This window comes from Acinonyx jubatus, chromosome A1 (genome assembly GCF_027475565.1).
Source record: "Acinonyx jubatus isolate Ajub_Pintada_27869175 chromosome A1, VMU_Ajub_asm_v1.0, whole genome shotgun sequence".
NCBI lineage: Eukaryota > Metazoa > Chordata > Mammalia > Carnivora > Felidae > Acinonyx > Acinonyx jubatus.
This window is the reverse complement of record NC_069380.1, coordinates 122,344,238-122,362,238: the sequence shown is the minus strand read 5'-3', so window position 1 is coordinate 122,362,238 and position 18,001 is coordinate 122,344,238. Positions and strand designations below refer to the sequence as shown.

General features: G+C 39.6%; 2 protein-coding genes across 3 annotated transcripts in view; one reads left to right on the top strand and one right to left on the bottom strand.

Annotated features, from left to right (window-relative positions):
• Positions 1-15,555, top strand: part of PLPP1 (phospholipid phosphatase 1) — an 88,882-nt gene extending 73,327 nt beyond the window's left edge. For both annotated transcript variants that reach the window (XM_027041915.2, XM_027041908.2), the window contains exons 4-6: positions 3,874-3,931; positions 14,382-14,558; positions 15,076-15,555. In XM_027041915.2, the coding sequence (XP_026897716.1) occupies positions 3,874-3,931; positions 14,382-14,558; positions 15,076-15,207 (367 nt within the window). In that variant the 3' untranslated portion in view covers positions 15,208-15,555. The remainder of the gene's footprint in view (positions 1-3,873; positions 3,932-14,381; positions 14,559-15,075) is intronic.
• The window catches only part of MTREX (Mtr4 exosome RNA helicase), a 105,315-nt gene continuing 101,971 nt past the window's right edge, over positions 14,658-18,001 (bottom strand). The window contains exons 26-27 of the mRNA XM_015085579.3: positions 17,218-17,322; positions 14,658-15,718 (exon numbers count right to left, since the gene is read on the bottom strand). Coding sequence (XP_014941065.2) covers positions 15,666-15,718; positions 17,218-17,322 — 158 coding nt within the window. The 3' untranslated portion in view covers positions 14,658-15,665. The remainder of the gene's footprint in view (positions 15,719-17,217; positions 17,323-18,001) is intronic.

The window sequence follows — 18,001 nt, the reverse complement described above, 5'->3', positions numbered from 1 at the left end:
CCACAGTCACACTGTTCTGGGGCCAGGATTCATACTATGTATGTGGCTTTAAAAAAAAAATTTTTTTTAAATGGATTGGTAGTGAACCCATCAGAAGAGAACAAACATCTGTGGAAGAACTCTTTTTTTTTTTTTTTTTAAATACGGAAAACCAATTTTTTTTTTAATTTTTTTTTTAACATTTATTTATTTTTGAGACAGAGACAGAGCATGAACGGGGGAGGGGCAGAGAGAGAGGGAGACACAGAATTGGAAACAGGCTCCAGGCTCTGAGCCATCAGCCCAGAGCCCAACGTGGGGCTCGAACTCATGGACCGCGAGATCGTGACCTGAGCTGAAGTCAGACACTTAACTGACTGCGCCACCCAGGCGCCCCTGGAAGAACTCTTTTTAAACCAAGGCCTCTATGATTCCCCACAGATAGAGTTCCAAGGACACGAGCTCATAAGAATGAACATCCATAGAAGAAAACTATGCTGAGAGTCAGGAGATAAGACAAACTACAGAAGCTCTCAAAGGCTGTGGATATTAGAATTACCATATGGAATATAAAATAAGTTTGTCTACTGTGTATAAATAAGAGATTGAGAATATAATGTAGGATAAAGAGTGGAAAATGACCAGAGGTTTGAAAAAGAACCAAAGGGATCTTTTATAAATGATACATAGTAATGTAAATAAATAGACTGGTTAAGCACATTAGACACAGTGAAAGGGCTCAGAGCTGAAATGGAAGACAGACCAAGATTAAAAGTATAAAAGAAAGATTAAGAGATATGGAGAGATAGGATGAAAATGTGTCACATGTTGAACCTGTTGAATCTCAGAAAAAGAGAAGAGCATGGAGGAGACATAATAAAGAAAAGGTATGATGGCAGAACCCTGTTCAGCATTGGGTGAAGTATACAAATGAGAAGCCAACGAATACTAAATCAGATAAAGAAGACATTCCTACTAGACATATGATCATGAGACTGGAGAATAGTGGAGACTTTGGTGTGGAGGTGCTGGGGTCGGGGGGCAGTTTCAAAGGACGGGTAACCCAGAAGGGAATGGCAGACAGATAGCTTCTATTTTAATAGAGAAGTAGAAACCAGAAGATAGTCTAATGATACCCTCAAAGTAATGAGAAAAAAAGCATTAACCTACAGTTCTGTATTCAGGAAACCCATCATTCAATGTTGAATGCAAAGTAGACATTTCAAACTAAGAGAATAGCTAAAGATATAATTGGTTTGTGCCTTTTAACTTTGGGGTGTGGGAGGAGGAAAATCTGAGGGAGGGCAAGAACATTGAGATGATGTAGGAGGTTGTGATTCAATCTCCTCATGAGCCCCAAAATACTTCGTAAATGCCATGTATAAAATGAAGAAACGCTTTATGTGAGTTGCTTGCTTCTGATGACTGATACAGGTTGGAATTGGCTGTTTTTGCCTGTTTGGCAGTTGATAAGGCTGAGCATTTATGTAGATGTTGGAAAACTGAGATGGAAGAATGATGGCTTGAGGAGGGAGAGCTGACAGACACAGTAGGGGTGGATGGCTATAAGGCTATGACTTTGGGATTCAGGCCAAGTTTAATGAGCTCTCCCAAGAGAGAAAATCTGAAGTTTTGCATTTGGAATAGAATCCCATTTACAGTAAGTTGTATTGTCAAGACTTGTCTACACGCTCAGTTTAATAGTCCATGCCTGAGCTAGTGAAAATAGCTGCATTTCAGAATATATATATTTTTTTCTGTAAATTTTCTTTCTGAAAAGACTTTCTTAAGCTTTGATGGAAAGCTGGTGTAGTTATTTATCTGTGTACATTCATTGGAGGAATTATAATGAAGTCAGATGGTAGCCTAGGATTGGTGGAAATCTAAGAACAGGGTGGTGTTTGGAGGCCAGGACCAAAATCTTAAACATTTCAGTGAGGTTACTATGATGAAAACATTCTGCATTTTCACTACATTTGAGATCTTATTTTATTTTTATTATTTTTTAAAGATTTTATGTTTAAGTAATCTCTACATGCCACATGGGGCTTGAACTCTCAATCCCGAGATCAAGGGTCTCGTGCTATACTGACTTGAGCCAGCCAGGTGTTCCTAGTTTTCGGATTTTGTGAAACTACTTATAAAATTATTTGTTCATTTGTGAGTTTCAGACATAAGACCTGTATCTCCGAGAGATTCCAGTAAAGAGATATATATGGAGTATGAAAATAATTTTATTTTTTGGTGTTTTATTCTGTTTTTAATGGTAATAAAAGTCCGTATTACCATGATCTATTTGATCACTTACTGTGGGTGAAGAAGACTTAGAGACTGAGGTCAAATAGAGTTCTTATTTGTGTCTTTTAATCCATTTGTTGAAGTCACAGGTTATTGTTTGGCTGATTCTATACTGAATAAAATGTCTGTTTATGCACTTAGAATAAAAAACCGAAACCATTTTGTTTTTAACTAACGAAATCTGACTGAATCAGAACTCTTTAAAACTATCACATACTTTTGAATTTATGACTTTGTAGCACAGTGTACAGTGAATACTCTGAACATGAAGTCTTTGTGAAACTTTGAACTTGCTTGGCTTTGAAAACATTTCTTTGATCGTGGTTGTGTTGGCTTGATAGGATTTGACAGTCCTTGAAACTGGCTTTTATTTACTTATAGGCTCGTCAGTATAACTTAGTGAAACGTAAAATGTACAGAACTCTGCTCTAATTATCTGATTTAAAGTAAGGATTTGTATTGATCTGTTCTCTACAGCCAGATAGTAAGGCTAAAAGTAATTTATTTTTCTTGTTTTACATAGATTAAATTCACAATAATTATCAGATTTAATTACATAATTCCTAGCTGGTACAAGAAGTGAGAATATTCATTTTCTTAGAGATGTGTCTGATTATGAAAAAGACTATCATAATTCTTGGTAGATCATCGCCAATACAGGCTTAAGAAATCTCTCCTGCCACCCACCCTTAGTTGCATACACAGATTGACATTCTGATGTTTTAAATTCTCTTCGCTGAATCCAGGGAACCAAATTTCTTTTGAATCAAGCAAGGTGTAATAAGTAAAATACTTAAAAGCCTGCCTTTCTTGGTTTTGTTCTTATTCTATGTAGGAAAACATCCTAATTATTTGCCTGATACATCTTTTGCATTTGCATGGAGTACTTTTACTTTGTCAGATGTGTGTGCTTGCCTCTTCTGCATCACTGGCCAGTACTATGTAAGCAGAACTTAGATCATGAATGTTAGTGAGCTTTCCCCTTTTCAAAAAGTGCCATAAAATTAAGTTTTGCAAGCATTCTGTCATTTTTAGGTGGTAAATATTCACATGTTTACAGAATATAATATTGAAAGAGGATTCATTTGGTACAGGACTGTCAGTGTATAATTTTAAAATATATGTCAAACAAAAGCACTTTGGTGGGAATTCTAAGGCAAGATGTGTGCCTGTTTAAAATGCTAAAATGCCACTTTTAATTTTTTAAAAGTGATTTTATTTTTGAAAAGGTAGTCAACTTCTGAGTGTTCCAAAGGAGGTATTACTAGTACTCAGGGACAAACTCTGCAAGTAGAAAATAAAACTTAAATCATGGTCAGTTAAGTTTATATGTCATGAAGTCAGACCATTTATACTAGTTATGGCTTGTCAGGTATTAATTGAGGAATGTTTGTCTCTACCCTGGAAGTCTCAGTAATAAGACACCCCGTCCCTCAAGACTACAATGTTTCTGTCCTAACTGTCCCTGTTCCCCACTCATCTGATTTCTAAGGTGAGGGGAAAGAGATGTACTTATTATGGCGTAAGATTTAGGATAGCAAGACTGTTATCTGCCTCTAGGAAGGAAAATTGACATTTCTCTTCTTTCTCTTCTAGATTGTCTTTTTACTCGGGCCACTCTTCATTCTCCATGTACTGCATGCTGTTCGTGGCAGTAAGTACTCTGTTTATGGGGGATTATGTACCGCATACAATTCATGTGTTCAGCCTGGGTGTCCTCTCCCGTGTGGCCACCCCTGGCATCTCATCAGCTGTGCTCCATTGCTGGCCGCAGTTGAGAGAATGGATGCCTGTGCTTCTGCCAAAGCCAGTTACAACTGTTCAGAAGTATTTTTGTCCTTCATTTAAAGGTAGCAAACGGACACAATTAGGGAGCAGGTTGCAAATTGAGAACCTTCAGGACTGTAGGGAGTCTTCACTGTTGAAGTAGGTTTTTCCTGACAGCGGTAGAAACCTAATCATCAAATCTGTAAACCTGGTGCTAAGAATTGGTTGATGTGTGCCCTCCCTTTGGGACATATTTCCTGGAACGTAGCAACACCTTCTGTGTAATCACAGCAGGTCACTGATCTGAAATACCAGGCGAAGGTGACCGCTGCTGTGATAACCTTACCCTAACTGGGAGCCCTGGCCCCCTGTGCTTGGCAGGAGGGTGCGGCAGCCTGGCCTCTTTCCTCCTGGCGGCTGCTGGGTTTAGGAGTTGAGTTTTGATTAGCTGATGTGATGGCAGTTGTTGCTTCTTTTTGAGTAGGTTTTATTTTCCTTTCACCTTCTGAAGTATTTCATTGATGGCTTTCCACGGGACTAGAAAGGTTTCGGCTTCTGGGAGAGGCAGTTGCTGCTTCAGGAGCTTTTCATGTATACGGTTTTCAGGTCCACTTCTAATTGCTAGTCCAGAAAGCAGCATGGCCATTTGCACCTGCAGTACACAAAGCTGATGGTGAAGAGTTAGAAAATATTTGCATCTACATTCTTCATATCTAGAGACAAATGTGTATCCAGAGTAGCTTTAGGAAGACCCAGCTTTAGGGCATATACAAGGAATATGTATGTATGTATGATTTGAGAGAGAGAGAGAGCAGGAGCAGGGGAGAGTGGCAGAGGGAGAGAGAAAGAATCTTAAGTAGGGCTCAATCCCACTACCCTGGGATCATAACTGGAGCTGAAATCAAGAGTTGGGCTCTCAACAGACTGAGCAACCCAGGTGCCCCTACAAGGAGTCTTTAAAGGTCAATTCAGTTGACTTATTTTTTATAATGTTCCCAGTTTCCATCTGTCTCTGTCTCTTTCTCTCTTTATATAAAGTTAAGAACAAATTTCCAGTAAATTCCAACAAAGTTCCAACAAATTTTCAACAAAATTTGTTAGAAAAACTCTTAAGAGAGGGGGAGAAGATCTTCACCCTAAAGGATCAGCTGTAACTTTTAATCTTATGAATGGACTTTTATATAGTTGTGTTCTATGTAAATTTTTTCTCCCCCTTGGTCACATTAAGTGCTATAGAAGTATTTAATGCTTACATATAAGTCCATGATATGTAATATTAAGAGTAGACTGCTGGGAGTTAATTTGGTCTCATTTAGAGAGATTTTAAAATCGATTTTTACCAGAATCCTGCTTTTATTGGAAAAACCAAATCTGAAAAGTCAAAAGAATATAAAAATTACAGATGTGTGTGTTATATAAAATTCAAACCCACAATTTCACAACCATTTCAGTAGAACTAATTTTGGCTTCTTCAGCATTTCTGGATTTTAAGTCTTTTGTCTTAGGTTAATTTAATTTTGTGAGGAAGCAACAGGGTACTAATTCAGCAGAATTTAGGGCTTCTTTTTGAAAACACACACCCAAATGTTTCTGAAAACGTGCCATGAGGAATGTGACTTATTTGAAGGGAGTAACAAGAAGTACTATTCCAATATCCTCTGTTCATTTATCTTACTAGGAAAAGTTAGCATTCTTTCTAAAAGGAGCCACTGTATATTTTTCTTTTTAAATAGGGCATAGAGACAGGGGGCGATGAAGGCTAGAGCCATTAGTAGCCTGATAAATCTTCCCAAAGCACAAGTTTGTGACTACACTGATGGCTTTTGAACGTTTGGATGTGATTTGTATGCCCACAGCCGACCTCACCAGGGTAGGTTTTGAGCTTTGTTAGGTCCTTCATCTGCATGTATCAGTATCTTTTCAGTGTTTAAGGAGAGGGACTTAATAATCTGCACCTGGGTGCTCCAGTTGGTTGGGCGCCCCACTCTTGATTTCAGCTCAGGTCACAATCTCAGGGTTGGTGGGTTTGAACAGTGTAGTTCGTCGTGGGTTCTGACTGTGTAGAGCCTTCTTGGGATTCTCTCTCTCTCCCCCTTTCTGCTTCTCCCTCTCAAAAATAAATTAACTTAAAAAATTAAAAAAAGATTAAATAAAAACTTGAAAAAATAAATACTAAGGAAATACATAAATAAATTTAAACTAAATAAATAAAATGTAAAAAAGAAAAAGAAAAAAAGAATCTGAGGTTGATACAGATGATTTGTGTTGATACTACTTTAATTGTTGACTGACTCTAGTAATCCTCATGAAGTAGAAGAGGGATGGTTGCCACCCTTTTTATAAATGGAGAAGTAGGGGCCTTGGGAGGCTATTAAGGTCTGTAAGCTCTCTACTGGTCTCTTATTAATCAGGTTCCCTTGGTTTGCTGATTCTCTGCTTGATCTTAACCCTAGTCCAATTATTTTGAAGGTCAGGTGATGACATACAACTTTTACCACCTGTTTTTAATTGTAAAGTATATTCTTAGATGTATCAGCATCCATATCCTATAGTTTACTGTTCATCTTTGCTCCTTTGACCCTTCTCAAAATAGATGTATATTCAGTCAGATATAAACTTTTACTGAGGGCTCTTCTGTAAAATATAAAACTAATGTACAGAAGACAAAATGATTATTTAGAGGGCCTCAGTGGTAAGCCTGCTCTGTGGACACCCAGGAGCATATGAGGAGGCAAGTTAGGGCTATAAGCAGAGGGAAAATTACCGACACTGTAGTTTGGTAATTGGGTATGAGCTATTAGATATAAAGTTATAATGAAAAGTTCCAATAAATATGTTTCTCAGAGACCAAGGCCTTTTTGGAGAAGAAAGTTGGCCGGAGCAGTCGTGCACTGCATTTCACTGACTCTAAGCAGTGGAAATATTTACTTGATGTGGATGTAGGCCCAAGCTTTTATTTCAGCCCCTGAACACACAGATGGCTCCCGCTTTCCAGCTTTCACATTTATATACAACATTTAACCACTCCACCTCCTCTGCCAATTCCTTAGGCAATGACTCATCTTGTTTCCCTAGGCATCTTGGCATCATGGGCCAGTCCCAGATTTGGGTGGAGATGTACAGTCATTTAAATTCTGAGGATGGCTTTTGATAGTCAAAATTTGTCAGGAAATCCTGACACCCAGAAATTAACTTGTACTTGAAGAAGTATCTTAAGAGAAGATATTCCTGACCATTGTTGTTCACCTCTGGCAGGCAGCCCAGCCCTGCACTTCACACAGTGCCAGTCAGCACCCATGAAAACCACCTAGGCTGGCAGGAGCATATGGCCTGGCTTCTTTGCACATAGCTAGTTTCTGTGCTGTGATGTCTGTTGAACTAGGCTGAATGCCAAAGATTCCAAATTTACTTGACTGTCCAGGAAAGAACCATGTTATGAGACTGTTCTTTTTTCAGTCCATATATATAAATGGAATGTATTGGAATATACTAAAGGAATGCACTAAAAAATTCTCCCAGCACTGTACTATTAAGCCTGAAATCTCAGATTGTTTATGTCACTGTCTTTTATGAAATTCCTGTATAAATTACCATAGTGGGGGCCCAAGTACCTTAGTGTAGGTGCTTCAGCTAGACCCCCTTCCCTGCCACAGAAAGGCTTGTGTCTGGGTCTCACCACCCCCACCTGCTGTGTTTGGATAGTGTTGCCCACTTGTCTGAATCTGGCTCTTTGATTTCCTTAAGATTTGTACAACCCCTTACCTCTCACTCACCATGTATTACCTAGTGATATTTCATGAAGATGTTTTCCAAGTTGTGAATTAATGCTGAGCATTGGGCAAGTGAACAGAGCCCAGGAACTACATGGATCTTAATTGTAACATGGGATTCTACATCTAAATTTAGGAACTCTGTGAATCCTAAAGATGGTGAAATTGAAGCCTAGAGAAGACTAAACAGAGGTCAGTCTTAGGGTGTTCTCCTGGCCAGTTCTGTCATCAAATGTAGGTGGAACAATATATTGCCTGGCTTAGGCTTAGAAGCTGTATTTCAAATAAGTAGAGCAAGGAATATCTCTTTGTGTTGAATATGCCCCTGTTGGTCTAGTCCAGGAGTCGGCAGAAGATTTCATTAAGAGGTCAGATCATAGTTAGGCTTTGTGGGCCACATGCAGTCTCAGTTGCATATTCTTCTTTTAAAAAGTCCTTTAAAATGGGGAAACTATTCTTTAAAAATGTTCAGTTGTTTATGTAGAGAGTATGATCACAAGTGGGGGAGGGACAGAGAGCGAAAGAGACAATTGCCAGCAGGCTCTGCATTCTCGCTGCTGCGGGGCTCGATCCTGAGATTCGGGAGATCATGACCTGAGCCATAATCAGAAGTCAGATGCTCAACCTAGTGAGCCACCCAGGCACCCCGAATGTGAAAACCATTCATAGCTTGCAAGCTGGCCCACCGACTCTACTTTAAAATTGAAAAAAGGAAAAAAAAAATAACCCTCTCATTTTAAGAATAGGTTAAGAAACTCTTGTGAGACAACAGCTTTTGCAGTTAAGTGTTACAGGATCAAGGAAAGGCAAAATAAATCAGCTTCAAAAAATATTTTGATTAGCAATCAGATTTTAAAATAGCAATCTGCTTTAATAGAATAATTAAATAGAAGTTAATATTTTTTTTAGAAATTTTAGGCAAAAAAAGGCTATATTCTACCCTTTGGGGATAATAAAATAATCAAAGAATACCAAAGTTGCGTCAACAGACATTGAATTTCCTTATTCAAAAAAGATGTGTATATAATAATTTTTACAAAAAAAAAAAGAAAAAAGAAAAACATGTACCTTCTAATTTTGTTCCATTGTGGCCCTGTACATTGAAAACTCCTATTTATTTTGACCAGGTCTTCATGTGCTCTATAAAACTATCATGAGGTTCTTCATAGAGATTCAGTGTTGGGTTCTCTCTGGATTAGGAGGAAGACCTCTCTGCACTTGTCAGGGAAGCATTTGCTGCCTGAATGGTAGAGTGTCTTCCTACAATCCTCTCTGGGTTTAAATATCTGGTTATATTGAGCATATCGATTCCTCTGTCCTTGTTGCCTTAAGGAATAAGAAATTGCCTTTATGAGTCTCTAGTAAGATCTCCACTAAGAAGCCCTTATTTCTTTTAAAAAATACTGGGCATAGTAACTTATTTGCATCCCATGTTCAATAGGTTTTTTGTTAAGAGTGGACACTTTATTAATTTTTTTATTTTTTAAAATTTACATCCAAATTAGCATCATTAGTGCAAAAATGATTTCAGGAGTAGATCCCTTAGTGCCCCTTACCCCTTTAGCCCATCCCCCCTCCCATAACCCCTCCTGTAACCCTCAGTTTGTTCTCCGTATTTATAAGTCTCGTCTGTTTTGTTCCCTTCCGTTTTTATATTATTTTTGTTTCCCTTCCCTTATGTTCATCTGTTTTGTTTATCTTAAAGTCCACGTATGAGAGAAGTCATATGATTTTTGTCTCTCTAATTTCACTTAGCACGATACCCTCCAGTTCCATCCACATAGCTGAATTGGCAAGATTTCATTCTTTGATTGCCGAGTAATAAGAGAGGACACTTAAAAAAAAAAAGATGCTGGACATTTAACCCTACATACTGGCCTGTGTACAATCAGTGGTTGTACCTGATGTGCTCTAACACAGTGTGGTCAGGTTCAAATAATAGTTCCCCTGCTGCAGACAGGGAGGAATAGAGATAGGCCTCACTGGTTTCCTTTTGAGCCCTGAGGTTGATTTCCGCTCCAAGTCCTCCTGTGGTATATAGGTCTATCCTGCCTTTTTCAATAGATGAAAATGGGGGCAGGGAGCAGTGTAAAGGTTAGTTAAGTGTAGGATAGATCTTTGCTTTTCCTATTAGTACTTCTTTATGCTGTTTGTGCCTTATGGAAACCCACGTGCCTCCTGCCTTTTCCTCGATGTGACAGCAGGGGTGACCCTAGTGGTAGGCTCAGGTGTTCCTTCAACAAACACGACTGTTGTCTTTGCTTCTGGGGAGTACTTCCGTGACCAACTACACCAGCTGCAGGTTATGTCTTTCAGGTAGAAAAGGTTTGGCCTTTTCTACCCTCTCTCATATTTCTAGTAGTGAACTTTCCACTTTGGAGCTTCCTTCACCAGAAAGTTGGATGTTTAGGATCAGGAGGGATCCAGAGGCTTAGAATCTCTCTTTCTGCAGGACCCCATCTCCCACCAGCTGACCGAAATACTCATTGGCCAGCTGAGGCCAAACTGCACCACTCTCAGAGAAGAATCAGAATGGGCCAGAGGAGACTGAAGGAGATGGTAGATAACTATTTGGCTTATGGTAGAGGCTCACACCTTATAGTGTATGTAGAAAGAAGTCATGGAAGTAAATCCTGTGCTTAGTGCCAGACTTCTCTTTCAATGGACATTTAATGGACTCTTTCAATGTCCACTTCAGTGGACATTTAATATGTTTGTTTTCATGGGTTTTCATTTTCATAAGTTTTTTCTTGCTGTTTGAACCCAGGTGTATAAACATGGTTTTCCTTTTCAAATTGAAACTTACCTATTTAAAAAGTGAAATTTCATCATTTGAGTCAGAATCCAAATTAAAACAAAATGAGATTTTGGTTAAACACACAGGAGTGGCTGGTAACTGGCTTTTTTATCTTTTGGTTGTATGTAAGCAACTGACTCACTTCGATCTCCCAGAGGAAAAAAAAAGGTTGATAGTAAAGACATAACACAGTCCAGAACTAGCCTCCCACCAGGTAACGGAACTGAACTTGCTCAGTCTCACTGGTCGCCTGGCTTTTCAGTGTGGCTGCCATTCTGATCCATTTACTCACTGGCTTGCTGTCATTGCTGAACTATAGCTCTTACATCCTTATAAGCTGAGTTTGCAAGTAGCCTATCCTGTATCCTTTTAGGTATCCTTTCTACACTTCTAACAAAAAAGAGAACCCTTTCGTCCTTCCAGTGTAAATTCCAGAGGGAGAATACAGTGCAGCAGATGTCTGGGTCAGGCGTGTCATGGGTCATCTTCAGTGTCCTCTCAAAAGTAAAGGCAGAGCTGTGTGGTTCAAATGGGGCTTCCCCTTCCCCCTTCAACTGTGTTGTGGGAAGACAGTGCCCCCGCCCCCCCACCCCGGAGGGGAATTTGTAAGATTGCCAGAGAGTCTGTCAGGACTGTACACAATGTTGGATTAGGGTTCTGTAGTTCTTCTGAGTTTTCCAAGATAAGGAACGGACTTCCTTCCACCAATGTGTGTGTGTGTGTGTTGTTTAAATGTTGATTTTGAGCAGGGAAGGGGCAGAGAGAGGGAGACAGAGAATCCCATGCAGGGCTCGAACTCATGAACTGTGAGATCATGACCTGAGCTGAAACAGAGTTGGATGCTTAACAAACTGAGCCAGACAGGCAACCCTTGAATGTGTTTTAGTGCCTATATGATTGGCATAGGTATGTATGTGTGGGGACTGGGGGTAAGAATGGAGTTTGCAAAGGCAGGGACTTATAGAGCCTTCTTATTATCAGCTGTGGCATTAATCCATGAGCTCTGTCCCTGTATCTAGGACTAGTAAAACAGTGGTGAGAGCTTCAGACATTGTTTCTCTAAGGCAGTTAGGAACATATTCTTTCCTTGACAGAAACTTTTTAAAGGAGCATATGCTGTTTTCTTTCCTCTTAAAGGACAAGCAACAGAATAAAAGGTTATAAACCCACAAAGTCAAAGAATGCAAAAGGAAACAACAGCCAATAGGTAATGATGTTGGGAAGCAGTTAGATGAGTGGTAGAACTCAAATGTCTAGTGCCTTCAGAGGGTAGGAGCTTAAGAGATCTGTACTGCAGAACCTGAGAAAGGCTTTGGACATGGAGCCACCAGGAAGATATGGTGAAGCTGTCTGGCAACATGGGTGGGGAGTTGTCAAAGTCTAGACTTGGCAAGTGATCCAAAGTCCAAGAAACTCAGTATTTACCCCTGGAGGTCTACTGAAATGGAAGATTTTTCATGGAGATGAACAGGGCTATAGGTTAAGTGATGCCTGACCTTCCCAGAGCTCCCTTGAGTATCTTGGACTCAGGGAAACATAGAGCAGGCAAATACAAAGCACAATTAGCCAACCTCACCCAGAGCTATGACCACTGTTCTGACCACAGCCTGCATTCATGCCACAGCCATTAGTCATTAGAGGAGCCAGAGCCTAGAGGGAGGGCAAAGTTAGGTATATAACCACAATGGGGCTGCGGGGGGGGGGGGGGGGGGCGGGAGGATTCCTAGTACCTCCTTAGGATGAAGTAATCTTTGGATCCCCAGAGATGGGGGTAACACCTATACTTGGGTAGATATGTAAGGGGAAAACTTAAAGGGGTAAAGGTTTCATCTGAAGTATATTGAACCTTGTGTTAAAGTCAGGGTCTTTGGAAGGAAAATACTGTTTGAAGATTTTAGAATCCTAAGTGAGGAAGGACCTTCAGCGCCCTGAGTTTCCTTTGAATTGAAAGCACAACATAGGACTAAGTGGAAGTTCCATTTTAGAGTTGGTATTGTTTTTTCTTGCTATGTCCTTAGCAGAGACAGGTGCAGGTCTCCCTAAGATACACTCATAGAAGGATTTATAACTCATAGGTATATGTTTTTAGTCTGCAGAACCGATGCCTTTAACAATTATATGAAAAGGCAGAGGCAACTAAATAACCAGAATAGGGACAGCTGCACTTTTAGGCAGTAATATCCAAACCTGGCTTCAGCCTCACTCAAGGTACTGTCATCCTGAAAATGGAAAAAAAAAAATTCCAATTAAGGTAGAACTAGTGAGGGGACTCTAACTGGCATGTTTGTGTCGCCAAATTGGCTTCAGCTGCCAGATGCAAAATTTGATTCAACCAGAACCGACTTTCTTCTCAACTCCAGAATGTTGAGACAAGCCTCTTACTATTTATGTTTTTATAGCTTCAACAACAAACAAAAAAGGAAAGGAGGGGCTCTGCAGAAAGCCAGTAGGACTTTAAACCAGCTAATGAGTGCAATTCAGTTGAACAACTCATGTTCTTTTACAACCATGTTGTACAACCATGTAAAAAACTTGATAAAATTAGATAACTTCTGAGTCTTTGCCAGCTGCTGAGAACTGAATGCTCACAGCAGTGGTCAAAGAGCTGGGAATGGATTGTGTATCTATTTCAAATAGGCAGTGCCAATGCACACAGCCAACATACATTGTTTTCTGAGGAATGCATTTGATTAAGTGTATGAATCACAAATTATCAAACAGAATTTTTGAAATATACTTTGAAGGAATATTCTTACTAGATAGAAATAAGGCAAAACATTTTTTTCAAAAAAAGAGACCAAATTTGCTTAAAGTGGGTCAAGTCTTTAGGGATGCACCCAAAGTCAAAGGCAGGCTGACAGAGAAGAGGGGAAATTCTCACCTGATTAGTGTAAAGTCATGGAACTAAAAGGGTGTATAGGTGCTAATCAGAAAATGTATTTCATTGTTGGATCAGAGAACCTGTACTTATTTAGGCAGATTACTGTATTATAAATACAGATTATTTATTCTTCGTTATCCTTTAAAGTAATCTGAGGATTGTGGAACTGTCAAGTAAACTGTTTGAATGAATTAAACTTAGTCCCTAGATAAACAGGGCAGAAAACTTAGTAGGTTGGCCCAGAATAAGGACAACCTTGTGTTCAGAATGCTAGCAGTTTATCCCAAGACTTGGAACTAATGATAACAGTTGCCTCTTAATCAGAATTACAACACAAAACACAGGAAGAGGCGCTGTCAACAATTGTCTTTTTTACAATTTCAAAAGTAGTCTAGATACAGTAATAAACTCTTCTAAAAGTCAAGTTTCTTGGGCACTTTTTGTTTTGTTTTAAAAACAAACTTTTTAAATGTTTATTTTTGAGAGAGAGAGAGCGTAAACAGGGGAGGGGCACAGAGAGGGAGACACAGAATCCAAAGCAGGCTCCAGGCTCTGAGCTGTCAGCACAAAGCCTGATGGGGGCCTGAACTCATGAACCACGAGATCATGACCTGAGCTGAAGTCAGACTTAACAGACTGAGCCACCAAGGCGCCCCTGTTTTGGTTTTTAAAAAGATTAACTTTTCAGGTGTTAATGAGCATAAGAATGCTTGCCTAAAGCCCTATTCCATATATAATTTATACTCTGATTATTCAGTGGTTATTAATGGTAATGACTATTAACATTTAATGACTATTAATCATTTCAAACACCAACACTTTAGGGGTGTGGTGATACTAAAGTTTCTAGTTGGTATGTTAAACTCTTTATTCTTATCTTTTCTATTAGCTTTACCTTCAAGCCAGGATGAAGGGAGACTGGGCAAGACTCTTACGCCCCACACTGCAATTTGGTCTTGTTGCTGTATCCATTTATGTGGGTCTTTCTCGAGTTTCTGACTACAAGCACCATTGGAGTGATGTACTAACTGGACTCATTCAAGGAGCTCTGGTGGCAATATTAGTTGTAAGTATACAGGACGGCAGCCTATATGTTGATACTGATAAACACTGGGATAAATAAGTAGAAAACATGTGCTATTGAAAAAAACTATACAAAGGAAGATACTGTGGCTTAGTAATTTTTACTAAGAACACCGATGTTACTAAGTCATGTTAGGATAGACAGCAGGTAATAAACTATGCTGCTTTTCCTAAAAGTTATAAAAACTTACTACTACATGTAGTTTTGTAAAAGGCTATGCCTACGGCGTTTTGGGTTTTTTTTGTATGAACTGAAGAATACCTTAAGTGCTAACAGAGTAAAGCTGTACTTAAGACCTAACTAAGCAACTCCAAATTTTAGAAGAATTTCCTTTAACATTAAAACTTCCTGTTGGTCACTAATTTTCTGTACCCTTTAACATACGCCTTTTGTTTATATTTATTTTTTGCAAACTGTTATACTATGTATATGGTTTTTAAAATTAAATTACATCATTAAATACTTTTGTCCCATTCTAAGTAGAATTTGTTCTCTATAGGTAGTGTATGTATCAGATTTCTTCAGGGAGAGAAATTCTCCTTTTAAAGAAAGGAAAGAGGAGGACTCTCATACAACTCTGCATGAAACACCAACCGCAAGCAATCACTATAGGAACAATCACCAACCTTGAAGGTAGCAGAGTGCTCAGATCAAGCTGGCCCGCTTTCTAAAGGAAAATGATTGCAACCAGAAGGCAAGAGGATGCGTTTTCTTCATGGTGTACAAGCCTTTAAGGGACTGCTGCTGCTATACCTCTTGGATGCCCACTTTACCTGTGTGTATATAGTTCCCTTTAACACAGTGGTTATCTAATAGCTCTGAATTCATTTAAAAAACTTTAAGCCTTTCACTAAAACAATGCCCACCTGTACATTTTTTTATTAAAAAAATGTAATGCTTATGTACAAATGTGTATGTAATGTATGCTTTCTTAGCATGATGCCTGATTTAAAAATACGTATTAAAATGTTTGAACGACTGCCTTGAGATGAAAGAACCAAATCAATACTTGTGTAAGCATTTGTATGTAGTCAGCTGTAATCAGGTGGTGAAAACTTTAAAATCCCACATTCATTTCACTGGCTCTTTTTACAAGTAGAGGCTGGCAGCAAATACAATATCTCTCTTGATTTTGGTGATTCCTATAAGAAAAGAAAATAAGATTTAAAATTTTAAGACCACAAAGATCGTGATTCCCCTCTGGTGCAGTTTTAACACAACAATCCTGATGGTACAAGACCCTGTTGGTCTAAAAGATACCTGGAAGAGTCCAAAGCCACCTCTGAGAGGGGGGGGAAACATAAAAACTTAGGCTAGACTCTGAAATGCCCAGTATGTCTCCGTGTGTGTATGTAGGGGGTGGGAGTGGTTCAAATTATTCACAAAGATTTATTACTGAGGAAAGGACTAAACTGTCAAAAGAAGTTATTGGCCCAAAAGCATGTACTTTCAGCCTACGTCAGGAGATCCTGTATTTTCACTTACCATGTGAAATTCTTTCTGCCCGAAGACAGGACAAATTTTATTATCTAAAAATGTTTAGGGGCGGCTGGGTGGTTCACAGTCAGTTAAGCATGTGACTTCAGCTCAGGTCATGATCTCATGGTTCATGGGTTTGAGCCCTGCTTCGGGCTCTGTGCTGACAGCTCAGAGCCTGGAGCCTGCTTCAGATTCTGTGTCTCCCTCTCTCTGTCCCTCCCCTGCTTGCACTCTCTCTCTCAAAACAAAACATAAACATTAAAAAAAAAAAAAAGTTTATATAACGAGACTTAAACTTGGGTTGATGAAATAGGTCTGCCCCATCGAGCATAAGGAAACGTAACTCAGTTTCTGAACACCTCGTCTCAGGACACTGGTTGTGTCAGACGGAACAAACTGTAAACATGTTAGACCCACTGCCCACCTCTGTCACTACCACCTCGGACTGGCTATCCTTCCATGATCTGGTCTTCCTGCTTCCACCTTGCTCATCTACAGACTGGCCTACAATGCAACAGCAAGAATTGCTCTGAAACCCAAGCCAGTGCACAGCACTCCTGTGTTCAAAACCTCCAATAATCATTTCAGGAAAAAGGCCGGGGCCTAGGGGTTAAAATGATAATTTCTTTTCTCCTTCGTACTATTCTACTCACTGCTCACTCTGCTTTAGCCACACTGGCCTTGTGCTGCTGCTTAAGTCTATCAAGCATAGACTCCTGAGTGGGCCTTAATGCCACCTCCTGAGTAGGGCCCCCAGGCATCTCATCTATCTCTCAATTCCTATTGTCTCTTCCTCTTTTTCTTCTGTAGACTTATAACCACCTGAAATATTTTAAGTGCTGACTTATTTTACATCTCCCCACACCAGAATGTAAGCTCCATGAAGGCAGGGATTTGTGGGTTTTTTGGTTCACTGCAGTATCCCCTAGTGCTTAAAACAATGCCTGGCAGACAGTACTCAATAAAAAATCTTACAAATGATTATACATAAAATCCCAAAACTTCTTCCCATACACTCTAAAAGTTTCTTTAAACACTACTAGATGGCCCTCCATGGCATTCCATTGGAAAGCATCTGAAAAAGTCTTCCTACATTGTGGTCAAGAACTCAGGTCTCACAGGATTTGCCTTATTAGAAAAAGCTTATAGACTGCATACTGACCTTCTGCAAATTTGTTTTCCAGCTCAGTATTTCCAATGGCTTTTGCTGCTTGACACATCTGTCTAAGCAGTTCTTCCAGGCGCCTCATACAACGAATTATGCTGCCTATAAAGAAAAGGAAACAAATTACTTATAAAATGGAAATAACCAAAACAGTAGAACTTTTGTTAACAGGCATGATAGGAGACCATGGGATGATTAACTAACAGTACTTTGAGGGACTTCCCATCCAGTAAATCAGGTAGCAAACTTCATTGGCTGCCTGGTAGGCACTAGGAAGGATATAAAAAGTTAAATTTCCCATCCTTGACTAATGCTAGAGAGTCATGGACTTATAATGGGTTGACATTTGCTCTTATTTAGAAATAAAATGCTCTGGGAGCAGGGGAGAGAGCAACTTTGGGTGAAGGCCAGCAAAGACAACATATAACCAGGGTCTATTAAGAATGAGGAGGTCTCTGTCACAGAGTAACAAGGGACGACCACTGAGGCAATGCAGAGTAGTCTGACAAACTGCAGCTACTCAAGGATGCGGAGTGTGGCCTACTAGGGATCTGGATACCATCCTGTGAAGAGAATGCAGAGATTTTTTTTTTTTAAGTTTATTAGGACAAGCAGGGGACGGTCAGAGAGAAGGAGAGACAGAATCCCAAGCAGGCTCTGCACCATCAGTGCAGAGCCCTAAGTGGGCCTCGAACTCACAAACTGCGAGATCATGCCCTGGGCCGAGATCAAGTGTCAACTGCAGAGAATGCAGAGATTTTTATGTGGGGGAGTAATAAGA